The sequence below is a fragment of the Onychostoma macrolepis genome, chromosome 06, assembly GCF_012432095.1.
Source record: "Onychostoma macrolepis isolate SWU-2019 chromosome 06, ASM1243209v1, whole genome shotgun sequence".
NCBI classification, from domain to species: domain Eukaryota; kingdom Metazoa; phylum Chordata; class Actinopteri; order Cypriniformes; family Cyprinidae; genus Onychostoma; species Onychostoma macrolepis.
The window spans coordinates 22,144,942-22,166,026 of NC_081160.1; the positions used below are offsets into that span (position 1 = coordinate 22,144,942).

The window sequence follows — 21,085 nt, forward strand, 5'->3', positions numbered from 1 at the left end:
TTATTTAGTATAGTTTAACAAAGTTTTAACATTAAATAGTGTAGATTAAATCCTAAATATTTCTGCATTTTACTTCATAATTAGTTTTTGTTCGTTATTCTAAAACTGTTTGGAGAAAAAATGTAAAACATTTTTAAATATAATCAATCAATCAAGTGATATAATAATTTATTTAGAAAAAAAAATCCAGATTTTCAGTGTGGCCATAAAGGGATAGTTCAACCAAAAATTTCCTCACCCTCATGTCGTTCCAAACCCATAGACCTTTGTTCGTATTATGAACACAAATTAAGATATTTTTTATTAAATCCGAGCACTTTCTGACCCTGCATAGACAGCAATGTAACAAAAATGTTCCCAGGCCCAGAAAGTAGGGCTGAACGATTAATTGCATTTGCGATAATATCGCGACATGAAAAAACACGATTTTTTTTCAACCGCAGAAGCTGCGATTTCACTCTTTCACGTGACACACGAGAGTAAAGAGGTCTGTTCGACTTGAAGATCGATCGGTGTATGACATCAAAGTACGGCGAGAGAAAGCATAAGGAGACGTCCGCTCTCTTATAGCTCTCTGGGTACTTTGATGACACACACCGATCGGTTTAAGCAGCGCTGCTTCAAGTCGAACACGTCTAAGCAGTCTTCAGAGGAAGCATCAAGTTGGTACGCTACAGTGTTGCCAGGGCTGCGATTTGCCTCCCAAAATGTGATATTTAGTCCCTGGAGTGCAAATCTTACCAGGGGAACCCCTCCAAAAACGACCCCCCTTGAAACGCGATTGGGCTAGTTTTGAGTAGCAATTGGCCGGGTTTTACATTTACATTTAGTCATTTTGCAGACGCTTTTATCCAAAGCGACTTACAATTGGGGAATACATAAAGCGATTCATCTTGAAGAGGCAATCAGACAGACGAAGTGCTTGCAACACCAAGTCTCAGGCATTGTTCAAATAAGTACAAACTACCAAAGGAAGGAGTAAGTAAACTTTTTTTTTTAAGTTTAGGATGAAGTCAAGTGCTGTCGAAAGAGATGACTTTTCAGTTGTTGCTTGAAGATTGACAGGGATCCAGCATTCCGGATAGGGGTGGGAAGATCATTCCACCAGCCAGGAATGGTGAACGAGAATGTTCTGGAGAGTGATTTTGAGCCTCTCTGTGATGGTATCACGAGGCGTCGCTCACTAGCAGATCTCAGATTTCTGGAGGGGATGTAGATTCTTAATAGAGAGTGCAAGTAAGCGGGTGCTGAGCCTGTGGTTGTTCTATATGCAAGCATCAGTGTCTTGAACTTGATGCGAGCCGCGACCGGTAGCCAGTGCAAGGAGATAAATAGAGGTGTGACATGGGCTCTTTTGGGCTCGTTGAAGACCAGTCGTGCTGCTGCATTCTGAATCATTTGTAGAGGTTTGACTGTGTTTGACGGAAGTCCAGCCAGAAGAGCATTGCAATAGTCCAGCCTAGAAATGACAAGGGCCTGGACAAGAAGTTGTGCAGCATGCTCTGTCAGAAAGGGCCTGATCTTTCTGATGTTGTATAGTGCAAACCTGCAAGATCGAGCAGTCTTTGCAATGTGGTCTTTGAAGGTCAGCTGATCATCAAAGATTACACCAAGATTTCTGACCGAAGTTGATGGGCTTATTGTTGATGAACCTAACTGGATCGTGAAGTCATGCTGTAGAGTCGGAGTGGCACGGAAGACAAGAAGCTCAGTCTTTGCCAGGTTGAGCTGCTGGTGATGTTCTTTCATCCATGCCGAGATGTCCGCCAGGCAGCCTGAGATCTGTGCAGCTACCGTTGGATCATCTGGTTGAAAAGAGAGATAGAGCTGTGTGTCATCAGCGTAGCAATGGTAGGAGAATCCATGTGCCTGTATGATGGGACCCAGTGATGTAGTGTATGTGGAGAAGAGGAGGGGTCCAAGAACCGATCCCTGAGGAACCCCAGTGACCAGTCGATGTGCTTTGGATAACTCCCCTCCCCAGGCCACCCTGAAAGAACTACCAGTGAGATAGGATTCAAACCAGCGAAGTGGAATGCCAGTGATGCCCAGTGATGAGAGGGTGGACAGGAGTATCTGATGATTGACAGTGTCAAAAGCGGCAGATAGATCGAGCAGAATGAGGACTGATGATTTGGAATGGGCTTTTGCAATTCGCAGGGCTTCAGTGACTGAGAGTAGCGCAGTCTCGGTTGAGTGGCCACTCCTGAAACCTGACTGTTTAGCGTCCAGTTTGTCGTTCTGTGAAAGAAACAGTGAGACCTGGTTGAAGACAACTCGTTCAAGTATTTTCGCTATGAACGGAAGGAGAGAGACAGGTCTGTAGTTTTCTATAAGAGAAGTGTTTAATGTAGGTTTTTTGAGCAGTGGGGTTACCCGAGCCTGCTTGAACGCAGTGGGGAAGATGCCTGTGAGGAGGGATGTGTTGATGATGTGTGTGAGTGCTGGTAAGAGTGTGGGTGAGATTGCTTGGAGAAGGTGTGAGGGGATTTGGTCAAGAGGACATGTTGTAGGATGGTTGGAGAGGAGAAGCTTGGATACTTCAGCCTCAGTGAGGGGACAGAAAGAGAAGATGGGAGTTTTAGCAGTGGATGTGGTAGGTTGAGGGTCCTGTGTGCGTGGAGGTGAAAACTGACCACTGATCGATCTAGTTTTGTCTGTAAAAAAAGTGGCAAAGTCATCAGCTGTAATAGAAGTGGTGGGAGGAGGTGGAGGGGGACAGAGCAGGGATTTAAATGTTCTGAAGAGATTACGCATGTCTGGAGCGCTGTCGATCTTGTTGTGGAAATGTGAGGATTTGGCAGTGTGGACTTTAGCAGAGAAGGATGTGAGCAAAGACTGGTACCTACTGAGGTTCGACAGATTGTTTGATTTGCGCCATTTTCTCTCTGCCGCTCTGAGTGTAGTCCGATGTTCACGAAGAACCTCGGATAACCAGGGGTTGGAAGGAGCAGCCCGTGCTGGCCTAGAGGAGAGAGGACAAATGTCGTCTAGACAAGAGGTTAAGGTAGAGCATAAAGTCTCAGTAGCTGCATTCACATCCAGAGATGAGAAATGGGTGGGTGATGGAAGAGAGGAGGATACTACAGAGGAGGTAGAGATAAGGCGCAGGTTAGCAGGGTTACGTTGCCGTCTGCATGTGACGTTAGAGCGTGGTTGAGAGAGAACCGGAATGGTTTGGAAACACATGATAGAGGTGGAAGGAAAGAGGATAGAAAAGGAGAGTGTGTAAGGGAAGGGGGAAAAAATGATACTTAAGTGTGTGGCTCGGTGTCGTTGCTCGGTTAAAGTCGCGCAGGAAAAGTCGTTGGTCTTTACCCTCGTCGGTCTTCACACGAGGAGGCTGAACGCTTCTGCTGAACGCTTCCGCTGATGCTTCCGCGTCAGTGCTCGGACCTCTGATATATACAGCCTAACACACTACAGTGAAAACAGCTGTGGCCGGCTTCTGATTGGCCCAGCCAATAGCCAAGTGCAAATAGCTCAAGACGAAACTAACACTTCGCTTGCAAGGAGCAATGAAAATTATCCAGGTTCCTTCTTAGCCGAGGTGCAAATTATTATAATTACCAGTAAGTGCAATCAAACATAAAAACCTCAACGAAAATGCAGAATAGAAATAGATAGGAAACGAAGTATTCCTTCCTAACAGCAAGTAAATAATTTAAACAACAGATCTATGACCAAGTTTTGCAACACTTACGCGCTGCTGTCCGTCTCTTCTGGTGACTATTCGGTTTTGTTGTTAAAACCTGGCAATCCTGGCACGCTACACGCGAAGTAACAGTGTTATGGTACATTTCATTACTGAAGACTTTGAACTTAAAGATAATATATATATTTCTATTTATTATATACATTAAGCCTGACAGTGTTTAAAAAGTGCAATCCACATGTTTATATAAGCTATATGTTTATTACAGTGACTTTGAATGACCTAAATAATGTGGTTCATGTTCTTAAGTAGATTTGTTTTTATATTTCTGCAATCTACTTCAGTTTGTGTGATTTGTTACTGACTTTCATATTAATGTTTACACCAGGCTTATTTGTCAGTGCTTTATGTTGTCATAATAATTATTAGCCTACATGCTTACAAGGCTGGAAGTTCAACAAATCGGTCAATATACTACTGTGATTGTAGTTGTTTAATAAAAATGTCATTCATATCAATTCATGCATCACCTAATTTCATCGTAACATATAGGCCTGGCCTACAGAAAATAACATTTGTTTAATCTGTCTAATATTGTGTTGGTCATACTATACAATGATTTATTGCTTGTCTTTATTGAATAATACAGAACATGAACGGCTTTAAAAAATAATTGCATATTAAATTGCAATCGCAATATTGGTAAAAAAAAAAAAATCGCAATTAGATTATTTTCCAAAATCGTTCAGCCCTACCAGAAAGGTAGTAAGGACATCGTTAAAATAGTCCATCCATGTGACATCACATCAGTGGTTCAACTATAATTTTATAAAGCGACGAAAATACTTTTTTGCGTACAAAGAACACAAAAATAACAACTTTATTGAACAATTCTTCAAAATATCATCAAAAATATCTTAATTTGTGTCCCGAAGGTGCATGAAGGTCTTACGGGCTTGGAATGACACGAGAGTGAGTAATTAATGACGCAATATTCATTTTTGGGTGCACTATCCCTTTAATGCTTTGGACCCCACTGTATGTAGAATATATTATGTATGTATTATAATTTCATGGGAACTTTTGCTGTGTTACAGAATGAGATGTTGGAGGAAGGACAGGAGTATGCCGTGATGCTGTATACCTGGAGGAGCTGTTCAAGAGCTATTCCTCAGGTAAATTAGTCAAGCCAAAAGCCGCTCTGAAAAACTCACAACATCATCAACACAGATTGGAAGTATGTTGTTTTGACCCTCTCCATCTGTCCCTCTCTCAGGTGAAGTGTAATGAACAGCCCAACAGAGTGGAGATCTATGAGAAGACAGTGGAGGTGCTCGAGCCTGAAGTCACTAAACTTATGAACTTCATGTACTTTCAGGTAAAGATCAACACTATTTTCTAGATTTTAATACAAGGTGTTTTAAGATACACTAATTCTTCTCTCATTTTACTTCATTCTCAGAGGACAGCAATAGATCGCTTCTGTGGGGAAGTGCGTCGACTGTGTCACGCCGAGCGGAGGAAGGACTTTGTGTCTGAAGCCTATCTGCTCACACTGGGGAAGTTCATCAACATGTTTGCGGTGCTGGACGAACTTAAGAACATGAAGTGCAGCGTCAAAAATGATCACTCCGCCTACAAGAGGTAACCACAGACTGCTCTCTGTGAGCCTCAGTTTTGCATCTAGTCTCATCATTAATACATTCATCCTCTAGATGGCAGTCATTCCACATCTGAATTCTTCTGGTCAGCGTTATCACTGTAGTATACCCACTTTTTGGTGCTGCTTAGGCATTTTACAGACATTTCAAACTAAGAAAATATTTTATGCATTGTATTTGCCAGTATGGCTTTTTTTTTTTTTTTTTTTTAAAGCAAATTAATACTTTTATTCAGCGAGGATGCATTAAATTGGTCAAAACTGACAGCAAATATATTTAAAATGTTACAAAATAAGTATTTCAGTTTTTTGATATTTATATTTCAATTTAATGCTGTTCTTTTGAACTTTCAGTTCATCAAAAATGATTATGGTTTCCACAAAAATTTCAACATTAATACTAATACGAAATAAAAGTTTCTTGCGCACTAAATCAGCATATGATTATTGAAGATGCTCAGCAATGATTTCTGAAATTGACTGAAATAATGGCTGCTGAAAATTTGTCTTTGCCATCACAGGAATAGATTACATTTCAAACTATAATAAAACAGAATCCACCTCATCCACCTCATTTATGACCCCTGTTCTTTCAAAGTGTTCGTGTGAGTTGGTGTATCTGCGTAGATTTGAGTTTGTTTTCAGAGCGCCCACCTGCTGAACACACTTTATGAAATGTCAGATTTGTCAGCCACCCCATCCAGTTTTTCCATCACATGTCTTCAAACGCTTTTCTTGTCATTCTCTTGCTGTCTCTCTCTATGTCACATTTACATTTACATTTAGTCATTTTGCAGACGCTTTTATCCAAAGCGACTTACAATTGGGGAATACATGAAGCGATTCATCTTGAAGAGGCAATCCGACAAACGAAGTGCTTGTAACACCAAGTCTCAGGCATTGTTTAAATAAGTACAAGCTAGCAAGGGAAGGAATAAATAAGGAAAAATATATATATATATATATAAGAAGTTATGCAGCATGCTCCGTCAGAAAGGGCCTGATCTTTCTGATGTTGTGTAGTGCAAACCTGCAAGATCGGGCAGTCTTTGCAATGTGGTCTTTGAAGGTCAGCTGATCATCAAAGATTACACCAAGATTTCTGACCGAAGTTGATGGGCTTATTGTTGATGAACCTAACTGGATCGTGATGTGATGCTGTAGAGTCGGAGTGGCGGGAAAGACAAGAAGCTCAGTCTTTGCCAGGTTGAGCTGAAGGTGATGTTCTTTCATCCATGCCGAGATGTCCGCCAGGCAACCTGAGATCCTTGCAGCTACCGTTGGATCATCTGGTTGAAAGGAGAGATAGAGCTGTGTGTCATCAGCATAGCAGTCGTAGGAGAATCCATGTGCCTGTATGATGGGACCCAGTGATGTAGTGTATGTGGAGAAGAGGAGGGGTCCAAGAACCGATCCCTGAGGAACTCCAGTGACCAGTGTATGTGCTTTGGATAACTCCCCTCCCCAGGCCACCCTGAAAGACCTACCAGTGAGATAGGATTCAAACCAGCGAAGTGGAATTCCAGCGATGCCCAGTGATGAGAGGGTGGAGAGGAGTATCTGATGATTGACAGTGTCAAACGCGGCAGATAGATCCAGCAGAATGAGGACTGATGATTTGGAATGTCTCTGTCTTTTTTTATTGTGTTTTTCTTTCTAGGGCTCAGCGTTACAGATTTTTTTTCATGCTGGCCAGTAGATCAGATTTACTGCCAGCATTTTCACTGTTCCCTCCATAAAAACAAAAGCAACATATTTTTATAAGTGTCAGACAATAATTGTATTTGTCTTATAAAAGTATCTACTGTATGTATAATTGTTTGTCATAGTGACATATAGTGTTTAAACTGGCTTGATTGTGATATGTTTTGTGTTGGTCTTTCTCTTCTTTGCTTATGTTTTTCTTTCTCTGTCCATCAGAGCTGCCCAGTTCCTGAGGAAAATGTCTGAGCCATCCTCCATCCAGGAATCTCAGAACTTATCCATGTTCCTGGCCAACCACAACAAGATCACTCAGGTACCCCACCATCTTCTGTAAACTAGCACTTAATACTGAGAACATGCATTGACTATAAAGTATCTAAACAAACAAGGTGTGTTAATTTGTTTTGACATATTTGTATTTTATGTAGACTAGCTCCTGAACACTGACATTCACTAAATTGACTTCAAGTCCCGGGATACAGCAGCATAATAAACACAAATACATGCAGCAGTGCTTTAGACAATGTTCTGTGTATGAGTTGCTGATATTGACAGGCATCTCTGCTTCAGTCCCTGCAGCAGCAGCTTGAAGTGATTAGCGGATATGATGAGCTGTTGGCAGACATCGTTAACCTGTGTGTGGACTACTATGAAAACAAGATGTACCTCACCCCCAGTGAGAAACACATGCTGCTCAAAGTAAGCATATATTTTGAATGTTTTTGAAAGAGATCATTTATGCTCACCAAGGCTGCATTTATTTGTTCACGAACACAGTAAAAATGGCAATATTGATTAATATTACGGTTGAAAATATATTTTCTATTTTAAAATGTAATTTAGTCCTCTGAAGGCAAAGCTGAATACTCAGCAGCCATTACTCCAGTCTTCAGATGATCCTTCAGAAAAATCATTCTAATACGTTGATTTAATGCTTTTTTAATTATTTTTTTATTTTTTAAATAAATATTGAAAACAGTGGCACTGCTTAATATTTTTGTTTGAACCATGCTACATTGTGTTCAGGATTCCTTAGTGAATAGAAAGTTTAAAAGAACAGCTGGGTCATTCCGTGTCAAATCAACCAAATTTCAGAAATTTCCCCAGCTCGAATTTTTGATTTTGCTAATATTTTTGCTAATATTTTCTGAAGGAAGATAAACATGTATAGTAATGATAGCCAAAATTGGATTAATATTTACTAAGTAATCCACTATTTTGTAGAGGGGGGGTCAAAATGGCCATTTTCACCTGCGATTCAGAGCCAAATTACAAGGGGGTAAAAATGACTTCAGAAAGATGGCAGCATTACAATGTTATTTTTTCACAGAGATTTGTAGATATGTTAGTAAAATCTGTTCACTTTAGCAGTCTTTGTTGCATTATGTGCCAATGGTGACCATTCAAAAATGGGGAAACGGCACTTTTCAAGTCTTTCTCCAAAGTTTGCATGCCTGTAACTCAAAAAGTATTAAAGATATCTTAATACCCTTTTAGATATTGGGTCTTAACAAACTTTCCTTTTGGCATCTTTATTTTTAAGGCCCTATATGGTTCGGTTCTAGAGATATTAGAATTTCAATATGGCTCCAAGAGTAAATTGTTAATGTACATATTTTTAGTGGTCAAAAATGTGGGTCAATTTGCAAAAATATGATACTACTTTTCTTTTAAAGAGGAATGGCTGAAGAACAAATAATGTTGAAGCTAGAGATGTATCTCGTTTAGTTCTGTCAAAACAACTGCATTGAACATACCTGCCTGAGGGCCATAAATATCCTTTTTCCAAAGTTTGCATGCCTATAACTCAAGAAGTATTGAAGATATCGCAATATGATTTTAGATTCTAGTTCTTAATAAACTTTTCTTTTGTAATCTTCATTTTCAAGGCCCTACATCGTTCAGTCACAGAGATATGGGGACCTCAATGAGGCTCCATTTTCAGATTGTTGAATATTACATTTCAGTGCTTGAAAACTAAATGGCCTCTGCAAAACAGTAAATACTCAACGGTGATATTTAATATTTTGGCTTTCATCAACTATACATGTGTCTTTCATCAGAAAAAATATTAGCAAAATCAAAAATTTGAGCCGGGGACCTCTGGTTGAGTTGGCACGGAATGACCCAGCATTTATTTGAAGCAGAGATATTTCGTATTATTAAAAATGTCTTCACTGTCACTTTTGATCAATTGAATGTGTCCTTGCTAAATGGATTTAAAAAATGTATTAAAGAAAATTACTCATGCAAGTTTTGACAATGTTAAATGTGAATCTTGATATTTATGTATCATAATCTTATCATCAAGTAGATTGCTGTTTAATGTAAAAATCAAGATATTAAGGATTTTACACCAGTTTTTCACATAGTTTGGTGTGACCATGTCTTGTAGGTGATGGGCTTTGGTCTCTATCTCATGGATGGAACCAACAGCAACGTCTACAAACTGGATGCCAAGAAGAGAATCAACCTCACGAAAATTGACAAGTTTTTCAAGGTACGTGTCTGTCTGTGTGGTTTTAGTAATATAAATGGTCATAAAATCTCTGACCTTAACAAATAGAGATGCATGTTAATACCTGGTGTAAACCACAATCTGTCTCATCTGGCCATTTATGTTGGGATCACGTGAGGAGGATTTTAATTTGATTTGACCTTCTGCCCTGTCCCTACAGCAATTGCAGGTAGTGCCTCTGTTTGGTGACATGCAGATTGAGCTGGCCCGCTATATCAAAACCAGTGCTCACTATGAGGAAAACAAATCCAGGTGGGTGTCCTAGGATGCCGTACTTCAATGTGCATGCTGTATATGCAGATAACCCAATCTTTTTAATAGATATTTTTAATAATGTACTGGTTGCTTTTCCACTGGTTGCTTTACTGGTTTTACTTTTCCAAGACACAGCAATAAATGGAGAATTGAGATTGCAAAAGCATCAATAAAGTTGTATAAAAGTCTTTGTCCACATACAGTTTTTTTTATTAAAGAAAATTTGGCAAGAAATGTTTTGCTTTTTGTAAAAGTTCACCAGAAATGAAAATAGCCAAATGTTCTATTTACTGGATGCTTCCGTTTTTTTTTTTTAATTGCCTGGCCTCCTCTATCCTCTAGGTGGTCATGCACATCTGCAGGCAGTAGCCCCCAATATAATATCTGTGAGCAGATGATTCAAATCCGTGAAGACCACATGCGCTTCATTTCTGAGCTGGCTCGCTACAGCAACAGTGAGGTGAGAGGTTTTTAAAAAACAAAACACTGTCTTTTCTTCACCGTCTTAATAAACAAATGCAGAGCAGACACCCCAGTTGCCATGCACTGACTCATGCTGCCAATGACGTTAGGGGATGAAATGTCTATTACCTAATATGCCAAATGACTTGCTATTTCTAAACATATGACCTCTGACGAAGTTTGTTTTCTGAGTAGTTCATTGAATCAGAAACTGGTAAAAACAAATGTGTTGTTTCGCATCACATTAAAGCAGTTGTTTGTTTATTAGGGTTGGAATAAAATCACAATTTTGGCTGCAGTAATGTTAATTATTTGATCAAGAAAACAGTAAACATTCATGTTGTGAAATATTACAATTTGAAATAACTGATTTCTGTAAAATAACTTTTTATTTTAATACATTTTATAATTAACTATTACTCCAGTCTTCAAAGTCATATCATCCTTCAGAAATCATTCTAATATGCTGATTTTTGGCTCAAGCAACATAGCTAACTATTATAAAATTTTTATATTTTTGTGGAAACCATGATACACTTTTTTTTTTTTTTTTGAGGATTCTTTGAATAGAAAGTTTGAAAGAATGGCATTCATTTAAAATAGGATTTATTTGTAGCAACGTGAAGCCGTTAGTATCACTTTTGATCAATTTAATGCATCCTTGCTACATAAAAATATTCATATGGTATATTCTACTAGTACTCTAGTTCTTATGGTAACTATGGTAAAAAATTGCTAATTAAACTGAATAAGCCTCAGCCTAGAGGGTGCTGAAAAATATCTTTTAGAAGTGCATTAATGGTGGGAATCATACAGATTGAGAATCAGAAGCTACAGTGGCTTACATTGCCCTTGTTGAGTTAGTTTTTGCTCATGTGAGTGGATTTTATAAATATTCATTAGCCATGAGAGGGTGAACAGCTCTCGCTTCATACATGATTCTCTTTTCCTTAGCTGAATGGATTCAAAGCTCAATCTCAGCAACTCAGAGTTTGCATTCAGAACCACGGGGGCTACTGTATATTCTTACAGATGAATATGGAAATGTGAGGGGAGGAGGCCAGCCTGGGATTGAATTAAGACATGGCAGCAGCACTATAATGAGAACGTATTGGCAGCCAGAGGACAACTGGGGTCTGCTATCAGTGACAGCAGCCCGGTGACAAGGAGAAACGGGGAGGAATTTGTTTGTTCGTTCCACAGCCCTGGTTGTCAGATGTCAGGGGTTTTGACATGCAGTGCTTGTTTCTTGTGCTGTCTTGGACTGCTGAAACAAGTGCACATATACAGGGTTTTGGCATTTCCTCCTGTGTTTGTTCATTTCGAATGCAGCCCCTGCTTCTGTAGATATGGCAGGGATCCTGGAGTTTTGTCATTAGCTTGTGAGAAGAGATTTCAGTGGTTCATTAATTTGCTCATTTTCTCTCTAATGATAGTAGTTGTGGTAGATGTTATGTTATCTTGTTTACTTGCTCTGTCATTGCCTTTTCTCATTTTTGCAGGTAGTGACCGGCTCAGGGCGTCAGGAGGCCCAGAAGACGGACTCTGAATACAGGAAGCTGTTTGATCTGGCTCTGCAGGGTCTGCAGCTGCTTTCTCAGTGGAGCGCTCAGGTCATGGAAGTGGTGAGTGGAATTGTGACACTCATATTTATGTATGTGAGCACCAACCAGGAAAAGCTGAACTCCAACTGATGAGCAGTAGTGATTAACACATGTGGGTAACGCATGGCTGGATCCCTGCTTTCATGCTGTTCTCTTATAAATCTGCTTGATTAAAAGACAAAGCCCCCGAAATCACTTAAATTTTGGAGCAATGGATACTTGTGCTTGCAGTAGACATTTAAAATCTGGGATTCAAATCTGGAAAAGTTTTGTATGTTTGTTATTTTTTTTAATGTTTTTTAATGTTAAAGGTTCATTTTTTTGAAGATTTCATTGTACGTTATGGTGTGCAATAACATATTAAGCAATTTTTAAATATTAAAGTATTCCAAATTTTCTATTATTAATGCATCAGCAATGAGCAATTTTTTTAAATTATGTCCTGGTTTCTTTCCCCTCTCTCTGTCTAGTTTCCAGTTACTCTCAACTGTTGTGTTTATTAATGACAAAATGGCAATAAAATCTAAACAAAAGCACACACATCACTGGGAAAAGTCTCAAACAGGGTGCTCAACAAAAAATATTAATAACAGAAATAGAAAAAAGTTTGCAAAAATACCAAAAAACTACATACAGTCTTCAGACTTACTGTGTCTTTTGTTTTAAGCATCATATCTTTACAAAAGTGCATCCCTTTCAGGCATTTAAGAGCAAGGAAGAAAAATAAACTATATTACATACACTTGAGATGTTTGTCGGTCAACTCTAAAGTATACAGTCCTCTAAAAGAAGATTAATGAACATGCCAAGTTCTTTGAAACGTCTATCAGCAGTAACAAACACCAGCCTGTCAAAAGCTCTTTTAATGAGTGCTGTCTGATAGAAGTGTCCAATTTCTGAGAGCTGCTTAATTGAGTTGTTCAAAACGGAAAGATGAATTTTCCCAGAAATTAATTTGCTCAGGTCCTGCTCTGTTTGAGGACAGTCATTCACACCACACACTTCATCAGGCAGAAAGACAACCTGTCGCACATACTAAAGACTAACTAACCTCTAATTTCCAGTATCAGCGACCCACCCATTCAAGACAGCTCTTGAACCTCATTCATTGAATAGATGGGGCCTGTCACTCCCCTGGTGTGCACTCCTTTTTGTTTCCACAAGGCCAGCGACGTTTTCACCTTTCATTTGAATCACTTTAATTGTCAGTTCTAGCTATACTTTTTTTTTTTTTTTTCTCTGAACAAAACATTTTATGCTGTCGGTCTTGTGAAATATTGTTGCCATGGAAACAGCCTGAAACAAGTCCATTCTTGGCAATTAGTCAAATGGATTTTGATATTTGTAGAAAATTAGGCTGGGGATGGAGATGAAGAACCATATTTTCTGAAATTTGTGAAGTAGCTTTGAAGATCACGTATTTGATTTTTCTTGCATCTCTTGCAGAATAATCATCACAAGCAATTATACATGAAAGATTGTAAAATGTTTTCCTTTTTGCAGTATTCCTGGAAGTTGGTGCACCCCACAGATAAATACTCCAACAAAGAATGTCCAGACAATGCTGAGGAGTATGAACGTGCCACCAGATACAACTACACCAGTGAGGAGAAATTTGCTCTGGTGGAGGTCAGTACAGCTCAGCTGTGTAGCATTGTAATTATAAACACAAAATAAATGCACAAACATTTTAAAAGTCATTGCACCTCATGACCTCCACTGAAAATAATTCTTTTTTGGTTGATGAACAACAATTTATTCAGGTTTTGAATTCATTAACTATACATTTTAATTCCTTTTAATTATTATATAATGACATTAATTTTAATTTGTATAATTATTTATTTGATTTTACTTTCTTCTTACATTTTTAATTTAATTTTATTATTTATTTAGAATGATTAAAATGTAGTATTAAACTCTGTGTGGGCCTGTATTTTGAATCAATCCTTCTCTGAATGAACTCACTGAATCATATCAGTGACTGAATTAACATTGATTTTTGATTACAAATCCTTTGTAAGTTTAATGTTCATAAAATGTAATTTAGTGTCATTAACTGACTGATTGTGTAGCGTGGCTGTGGTGAACTCAGAAGAGTTTGTGTCTGTGTTCTGGATGTGCTTCTGTCTACATGGGTTTAGGTCATCGCCATGATAAAGGGACTGCAGGTTCTGATGGGCCGTATGGAGAGCGTGTTCAACCACGCCATCCGTCACACCATCTACTCAGCTCTGCAAGACTTTGCCCAGGTGACGCTCAGAGAACCGCTGCGTCAGGCCATCAAGAGAAAGAAGAATGTCATCCAGAGGTACAACAGAGCACCAAACTGAATGATCTTTCTGTCTTACAGCTGTAGTTGTTTAAGTCCGTTTTGGCTGACTGTGACCTATTTGCAGCGTCCTCCAGGCCATCCGTAAGACCATCTGCGATTGGGAGACTGGCAGAGAGCCACATAATGACCCAGCACTGCGCGGCGAGAAGGACCCTAAAGGAGGATTTGATATCAAAGTTCCTCGTCGTGCCGTAGGACCCTCCAGCACTCAGGTATGCAACTCTGTAATTATCAATACATAGACAATGTAGTAACCCAATTGTACATACAGAACATGTATGATAGTAGCAAACCTCAGAACTCAGTTACCTTCAAATGTCTGTGGTTACAATTTGCTTTCTGAATGCCGCAACACATAATATTTTTCACTTTTCATTTTCACCTTATACAACTCTTTACCTGAAACAACCTAACCAGCCATACTGCTATAGGTTTTTTTTACCAGTTACACACACATACATACACACACACAGCTCCCCCAAGCTCAGAAGAGCTTGTAATCTTCCACTCGCTTCTGCTGCAGATGTTGCATGAAGCACGGTTGATCCGGTGTGCCGTGGAAGGCTGTCGTATTGAATGTCAATAGTGCCTCGGGGATTTGAGCTGTAATCGGTGCTGCCTCTCAACGTGATCTCAGTGCTTTACTGCGGGAATTTTTGTCAGTTTAATTTGATAAAGTATGTGTTGAGGATTGTTCCCATGCCGTGTTTATTTTTTGTTTTTATTCTTTACTCAATGTTTTTGTTTTAGTGTGGATTGATTTCAAGCTTTTCTGCCAATGCTTAGAGCTCTGTATGATTATGGTTGAATTTTGCCACAAGAGGTTTCTGTCAAGAAGCTTACGGCTCTGAACTACGGTTGCATAGATGCCTAAAATTTTGGCTTTATGTACGATGCCTCAGTGAGTAGTTTACTATTATATACCCGCTTGTTGATACAGACAGAATTTGATCCTCTCATGTCTCATTTCTTTCAAACCGGGGGACAAAAGGGAGAGAATGTTTTTTCTTTTGAATAGTCCACATTTCATTAATGAAATAAAGATAAAAGAAAATACTTTGTTCAAGACAATTTGACTTAAACAGTGACTGAGAACATAGCCTCTCAGTATTTGAATAGAGTGCCAAACGGACACACATACACACACACACACACACACACAATTCCAGATGGAATCCAAGGGGAGAGATCCAGACGAGCACTTTGATCTGTCTGACATCTCCAGGGAAGCTTTGACACCTGTGTGCCCTCTATCAGCACGTTAATGCAATCAGACCAGAATGCAAAAGAGATCCTTCCACCTGTGGCAAGATGACCAGAGCTGAATCTGTCTGTCGAGTGGTGGATAAATGTGCATGAGTGAAGAGTAAAGAAGTCCAACTTTGCACTGTCTTTCATCTGCTTCCTCTTTCTGTTTCTCTGTGTAGCTTTATATGGTCAGGACGATGCTGGAGTCTCTGGTTGCTGATAAGAGCGGCTCAAAGAAGACTTTGCGCAGTAGTTTGGAGGGTCCGACCATCCTGGACATCGAGAAGTTCCATCGCGAATCATTCTTCTACACTCACCTGCTCAACTTCAGTGGTAAAGAACAGGCTAAATGGCAGTTCACACCAATCTAGCCATTTGTTACAGCATTCACCATTTTAACAACAGTAAAATGATTACCAACTGTACAGCTATGCTTTTTGTTATTTAAAGGTCCCATGGCATGAAAATTTCACTTTGAGGTTTTTTAACATTAATATGAGTTCCCCTAGCCTGCCTACGGTCCCCCAGTGGCTAGAAATGGCGATAGGTGTAAACCGAGCCCTGGGTATCCTGCTTCGCTTAGAGAAAATGAAAACTCAGATGGCCCTTCCCTTTATGTCGTCATACGGGGAAAGGTTACCTCCCCTTTCTCTGCTTTGCCCGCCCATGAGAAAATGAGCTACTACCGTGTGAGGCGAGTGCAATATTTTTTTTTCCTCGAGAGACATCATGGCTTGCAAACAGCGAAGCATGACAGTTGCTCAGTGTTTGGATGTACAAATGAACACCGAAGTATTTTTTTAGTTCCTTCATCCGAGCCTATGGCTAGCATTAGCTACATGATAATAACTGTAACAGCATACATAAACAAACCAACTAAAGTACCGTATCCAGACACAATATTTTAAACCAACCATTCGGAGACGTCCTGCTGTAGCCGCTGAGTTGCAACTTCTTCATCCGGTGCTTCTCCGTCCGGATCAGATTCTGGGTCAAACTGAAAAGCTTGAAGGACTGTGTGTCTACGAGCCATTGCGATACATCCACTGTCTACATTAGCGCATGGTAGCGCAAGCTGGTTAAGGCCACACACCCACCCTCCACCTTGCCCCGCCTCTCTCCTCCTCATTAGCATTTCAAGCTACAGACACAGAAATGGCACATCCTAAGGAAAGCTCATTGTGGGACTGGCTCGTAGTGGCTGAAATTCTGCAAAAAGGCTGAATTTCGGGAAAGAGACATCAGATACAGTACTAGGGACCACTTAGGCCTATATAAAAGCATCCAAAAAGCAGCATGTCATGGGACCTTTAACATTTTTTAATACCATAATGCATCAATACCCATTACTGAGCTTTTCTGTGTCCACAGAGGCCTCAAAAAAGTATATAGATACTTAAGCTACATTTAAAAATGTATGAATGTCATTCCTTAATTAAAAGGCATTTATTTTAAAGATAAATAACAAAAATACACGTTCACTCTGTAATGAACAGTAAAAGTATTTAACAATTAAAAAAAAAAAATTAAGTTAGTTAAATTTTAGATTATATAAGATTATTTAATGCAAATTGAATATATTTGCAAATTGTATTAGATTGTTATTTGTAATCAACATGGCAGTGTTCCATTAAAAAAAAAAAAAAAAGGTCATTGTATTTGGTTGAATGTGGATGGTGTTAAGAATCCCAGCAGGCACAGGACTTCAGTATAACGTCAGGTTGACGTTGGACATGATGTCGGACAGACATTGCATTTTGGTTGAGAATGAAAATCGGGTTGACGTCAGTATTTGACGCCATTTTGACGTTGACTTAACTTTAGAATTTTGGTTACACAACCTAAAAACAATAAATAACGTCATTTGACGTCGGTATTGGACATCAAATTAACATTGACATTAGACGTTGAATTGACATTGAATTTTGGTCACCCGACATCACAACCGAAATTTAAACGAATATCAATGTCTTCTGATGTTGTGTGCCTGCTGGGATGTTTTGTCTCTTACACGTGTGTGATGTGTTGCAGAGACGCTGCAGCAGTGCTGTGATTTGTCCCAGCTCTGGTTCCGTGAGTTCTTTCTGGAGCTCACAATGGGTCGCCGCATCCAGTTTCCAATTGAGATGTCCGTGCCCTGGATCCTCACCGACCACATCCTGGAAACTAAAGAGGCCTCTATGATGGAGTGAGAACCAAAAATACAATTAATACATGAATTGCCATAGTACATGTGCAAAAAAGAATGCTTTTATGAAATATGCTTCTAAGTAAGTCTGATCTCTTCAGGTATGTGTTGTATTCATTGGATCTGTACAATGACAGCGCACACTATGCTCTCACAAAGTTTAAAAAGCAGTTCCTTTATGATGAGATTGAAGCTGAGGTAAAAACACTCTTGACCTTCTACATTCTACAGTCCTTTGAAGCAGTTATTGCATTGCTAATTTCATTTCTTTAACTCAAGTTGAAGTGTTCTTGAAGTTGAAGTGATTGCATGTCTGGATTTTTCTTCTCTTTCCCCCAGGTGAACCTTTGCTTTGACCAGTTTGTCTACAAACTTGCTGATCAGATTTTTGCCTACTACAAGATTCTTGCCGGAAGGTCTGTTAAGTCTGTTTGTAGCCTTATTCAGACCAGAAAAAATATGTAACACAATTTTTCAGTAGTACTGCAAGTTGCTTTGGGGACTTAAAAAATGTGTTTTATTTTCAGTCTCCTTCTGGATAAGAGACTAAGAGCTGAATGTAAGAATCAGGGCGCCAATATCTCATGGCCTTCCTCCAATCGTTACGAGACGCTGCTCAAACAGAGACATGTCCAGGTAAGGACTGCTGCTCTTCTGTTTACATTTTCATTACTGTTTATTAATGCTGTTTTTAAGTTCACTCATCCTGTTTTGTCCTTTTCTCTTGCAGCTCCTTGGACGATCAATCGACTTGAACCGTCTGATCACCCAGCGAGTGTCCTCGGCGCTGTACAAATCCCTAGAGCTCGCCATCAACCGCTTTGAGAGCGAGGACCTCACTTCCATCATGGTGCCTTATACTTTAAAATCTCTGTTTTTATGGAAATTTGCAGTTTTCATTTGCTCATATGGAGACCCTGAATTTTCTCAGCTTGTTTAGCTGTGTAAATTTGATAGATATTTTCCGGTTCAGGATTTTTCATAAAAAAGAGGCCATCTCTCATAGCAAAATTGAAATTCAGTGCTGCAGAAATAATTAAGCCTAGTGAATCGTTTTATTCATGTTTGCTTCCTGTATGTGTGTGCGTGTTAATGTATATACATTTGAAGAGACATCTGACCGTGATGCGTGCAAAGAGCCATGAAATTGTTCCAAAGCTCATTATCGGTATTCATACAAATTGTTGTTGGAGGTCTGTGTGTGCTTCTGAATAGAAATGCGTTGTTAAATGTTATTGTTGTGTCAGAAAGTGAGAGGGTGTTTTTTTTGTTCCAATTGCTCTTCTTTTCTCTGTCATTGATCAGGAGTTGGAGGGATTGTTGGAGATAAACCGGATGACCCATAAACTCCTCAGTAAGTTTTTGACACTGGACAGTATCGACGCCATGTTCCGTGAGGCAAACCACAATGTATCTGCGCCCTATGGCAGAATCACTCTCCATGTCTTCTGGGAACTCAACTATGACTTCTTGCCCAACTACTGCTACAATGGCTCCACGAACAGGTGGGTAGGGAGTGCCCAAGGTTTATTTAGGAGTTACTTACTTATTTATTTTAAATATAAATAATAATAATGTTTATTTTTTTTAAAGCCCAGTTTGGACAGGATGTATTTTAGGACATCTGGATTATTATTTTTATCCTGTAATAAATTGGAACATCTGTAAGTGATTGACATGGCAATTCATACAGGATTAAAATCACAGATAATTAATTCTGGTAATTAATACCTTTTAATATAAAATATAAAATATTTAAATTTAAAAATAATTGTGCAGGCTCTGCTAATTTTAAATGACAGGGTTGTGCAATAATAACATTTATAATGTCATAAATAGGCAGCATTTTAACAGCTATATTAGTGTAGACATGACTTTCAGGCTTCAGCTGATGTAATATGTATTCATTCATCCATATTTCAGTTAAACAGACATGATTGAGATCAAAAGTCAAATTGCATAGAAAATTTCTTTCATCACTTGTCAGAAAGCCAGATGCATGAGACACTTAAATGAAGATGAAGCATTGCTTTCGTCTTTAATTTTTTAGAGAATGGTTAATTATTAAGTTAATTCATTAGATATTTATAGTCAGTCTATGCTTAAAGTCTATGCTTATTCCAACCAGGAAAAGACTGTTATGTTTCAGATACATTTGACACATTGTTGTACACAGATTCTTGTTTGCAGATTTTAAGAAGCATGTGTTCTGCAGCAAGTGGAGGCAAATCAGTTACATTTTATCAATTTTTCTCCTGTGAATTGAGTGTTTGTCTACCTTCTGCAGTTGGATCCATCTCTTTTTCATTTTGTCTTTTTTTACTGTCAAATAGCACAATACAATCTTTTTTTCTGAGCATAAGGTACAATCTGACCCATATATCAAGTATGACAGCAAGTGAGAAAAAGAAAGTGAGCTTTGTAAGGAACCATAGTGAGGTGAGAAATAGAGGTATATAACAGACATGAAGGTGGGCCATGAAAGAATCTGAATGTGGTATGAAAAGACGACAAGTTGTCTTTCCACTGTCAGGTTAAGATGGCTTCAACATTTCATGGCCTCCATGGGGAAGATAGATATGTTGATGGCAAGTTTATCATAAAGGTACCCATTTAGTATCAAAGTGAACTAATGCCATCAGGGTTCAGCTGTGGTCTCAATACAGCTCATAAATGGTAGAATGATGCCATCTCTGAAGGTTACATCACTGTTTCAGGTTCGAGAAACTGAGATGCACTATTGGCTTTAGACCAGCTATCCCCGTGTATTTCAGTCATTGTGTGCTTGATTCTCAGTAGACTCTCAGAGTGATGGATTGGATACACAGAACACAGTGATTCCACTTCTCACCTGCTCCTGTTGTATTAAGCCCGGAACACACCAAGCGTGTGTTCCACACCGTCGGCTGAAGTTGGTCCTCGTCTGCTTTTTTTTTTCAGCCGATTCGACATGTTGAATCGGCGTTGGAGCTCGTTGGTCAGCCGGGCCATCTGATCATTCTGATTGGCTGTTCAGCTGATGATCTGGTGCACGAGAAAGGCGCAGAACGGATGTGCTACTTGGCTGTCGGGTGTTGAGCGTCGGCTTGGTGTTTCAGGGCAACTTTTGACCCAGACGCTGCTGACGTGAGCCAACCCCGCAGTCTGTTTTCGTCACCACTAGTTAGTCGGCTTCGGCTTGGTGTGATCCGGGCTTTACACTCACACCCACAAGTCACAAGTGACTTTAACCAGCATACTGAGAACAACACCTTAAAGTTGGTCATGTCACAGCAGATATTTTTAGCTTTTTTGTCATTTTTCCTTAGAAACATGTTCCTTTGAAAGCTGCGGTCTGACTTGTGTGATGAGTTTTTTCAATGTATTGTTACCTGTGAATGGGTCCAGAGTGGACATGCTGAGCACAGCCTTATTAAACAGAATTGACAATAACTGTGCGGCAAACCCAATAATACA

General features: G+C 39.3%; 1 protein-coding gene across 2 annotated transcripts in view; it reads left to right on the plus strand.

Annotated features, from left to right (window-relative positions):
- cyfip1 (cytoplasmic FMR1 interacting protein 1) overlaps positions 1–21,085 on the plus strand; it is a 39,039-nt gene that overhangs the window by 6,990 nt on the left and 10,964 nt on the right. For both annotated transcript variants that reach the window (XM_058778074.1, XM_058778075.1), the window contains exons 4-22: positions 4,753–4,830; positions 4,932–5,033; positions 5,118–5,299; positions 7,236–7,332; positions 7,590–7,718; positions 9,415–9,519; positions 9,698–9,789; positions 10,135–10,252; positions 11,757–11,879; positions 13,362–13,487; positions 14,003–14,169; positions 14,258–14,405; positions 15,621–15,774; positions 17,473–17,629; positions 17,731–17,827; positions 17,969–18,045; positions 18,157–18,265; positions 18,360–18,479; positions 18,935–19,134. In XM_058778074.1, coding sequence (XP_058634057.1) covers positions 4,753–4,830; positions 4,932–5,033; positions 5,118–5,299; positions 7,236–7,332; positions 7,590–7,718; positions 9,415–9,519; positions 9,698–9,789; positions 10,135–10,252; positions 11,757–11,879; positions 13,362–13,487; positions 14,003–14,169; positions 14,258–14,405; positions 15,621–15,774; positions 17,473–17,629; positions 17,731–17,827; positions 17,969–18,045; positions 18,157–18,265; positions 18,360–18,479; positions 18,935–19,134 — 2,381 coding nt within the window. The remainder of the gene's footprint in view (positions 1–4,752; positions 4,831–4,931; positions 5,034–5,117; positions 5,300–7,235; positions 7,333–7,589; positions 7,719–9,414; positions 9,520–9,697; positions 9,790–10,134; positions 10,253–11,756; positions 11,880–13,361; positions 13,488–14,002; positions 14,170–14,257; positions 14,406–15,620; positions 15,775–17,472; positions 17,630–17,730; positions 17,828–17,968; positions 18,046–18,156; positions 18,266–18,359; positions 18,480–18,934; positions 19,135–21,085) is intronic.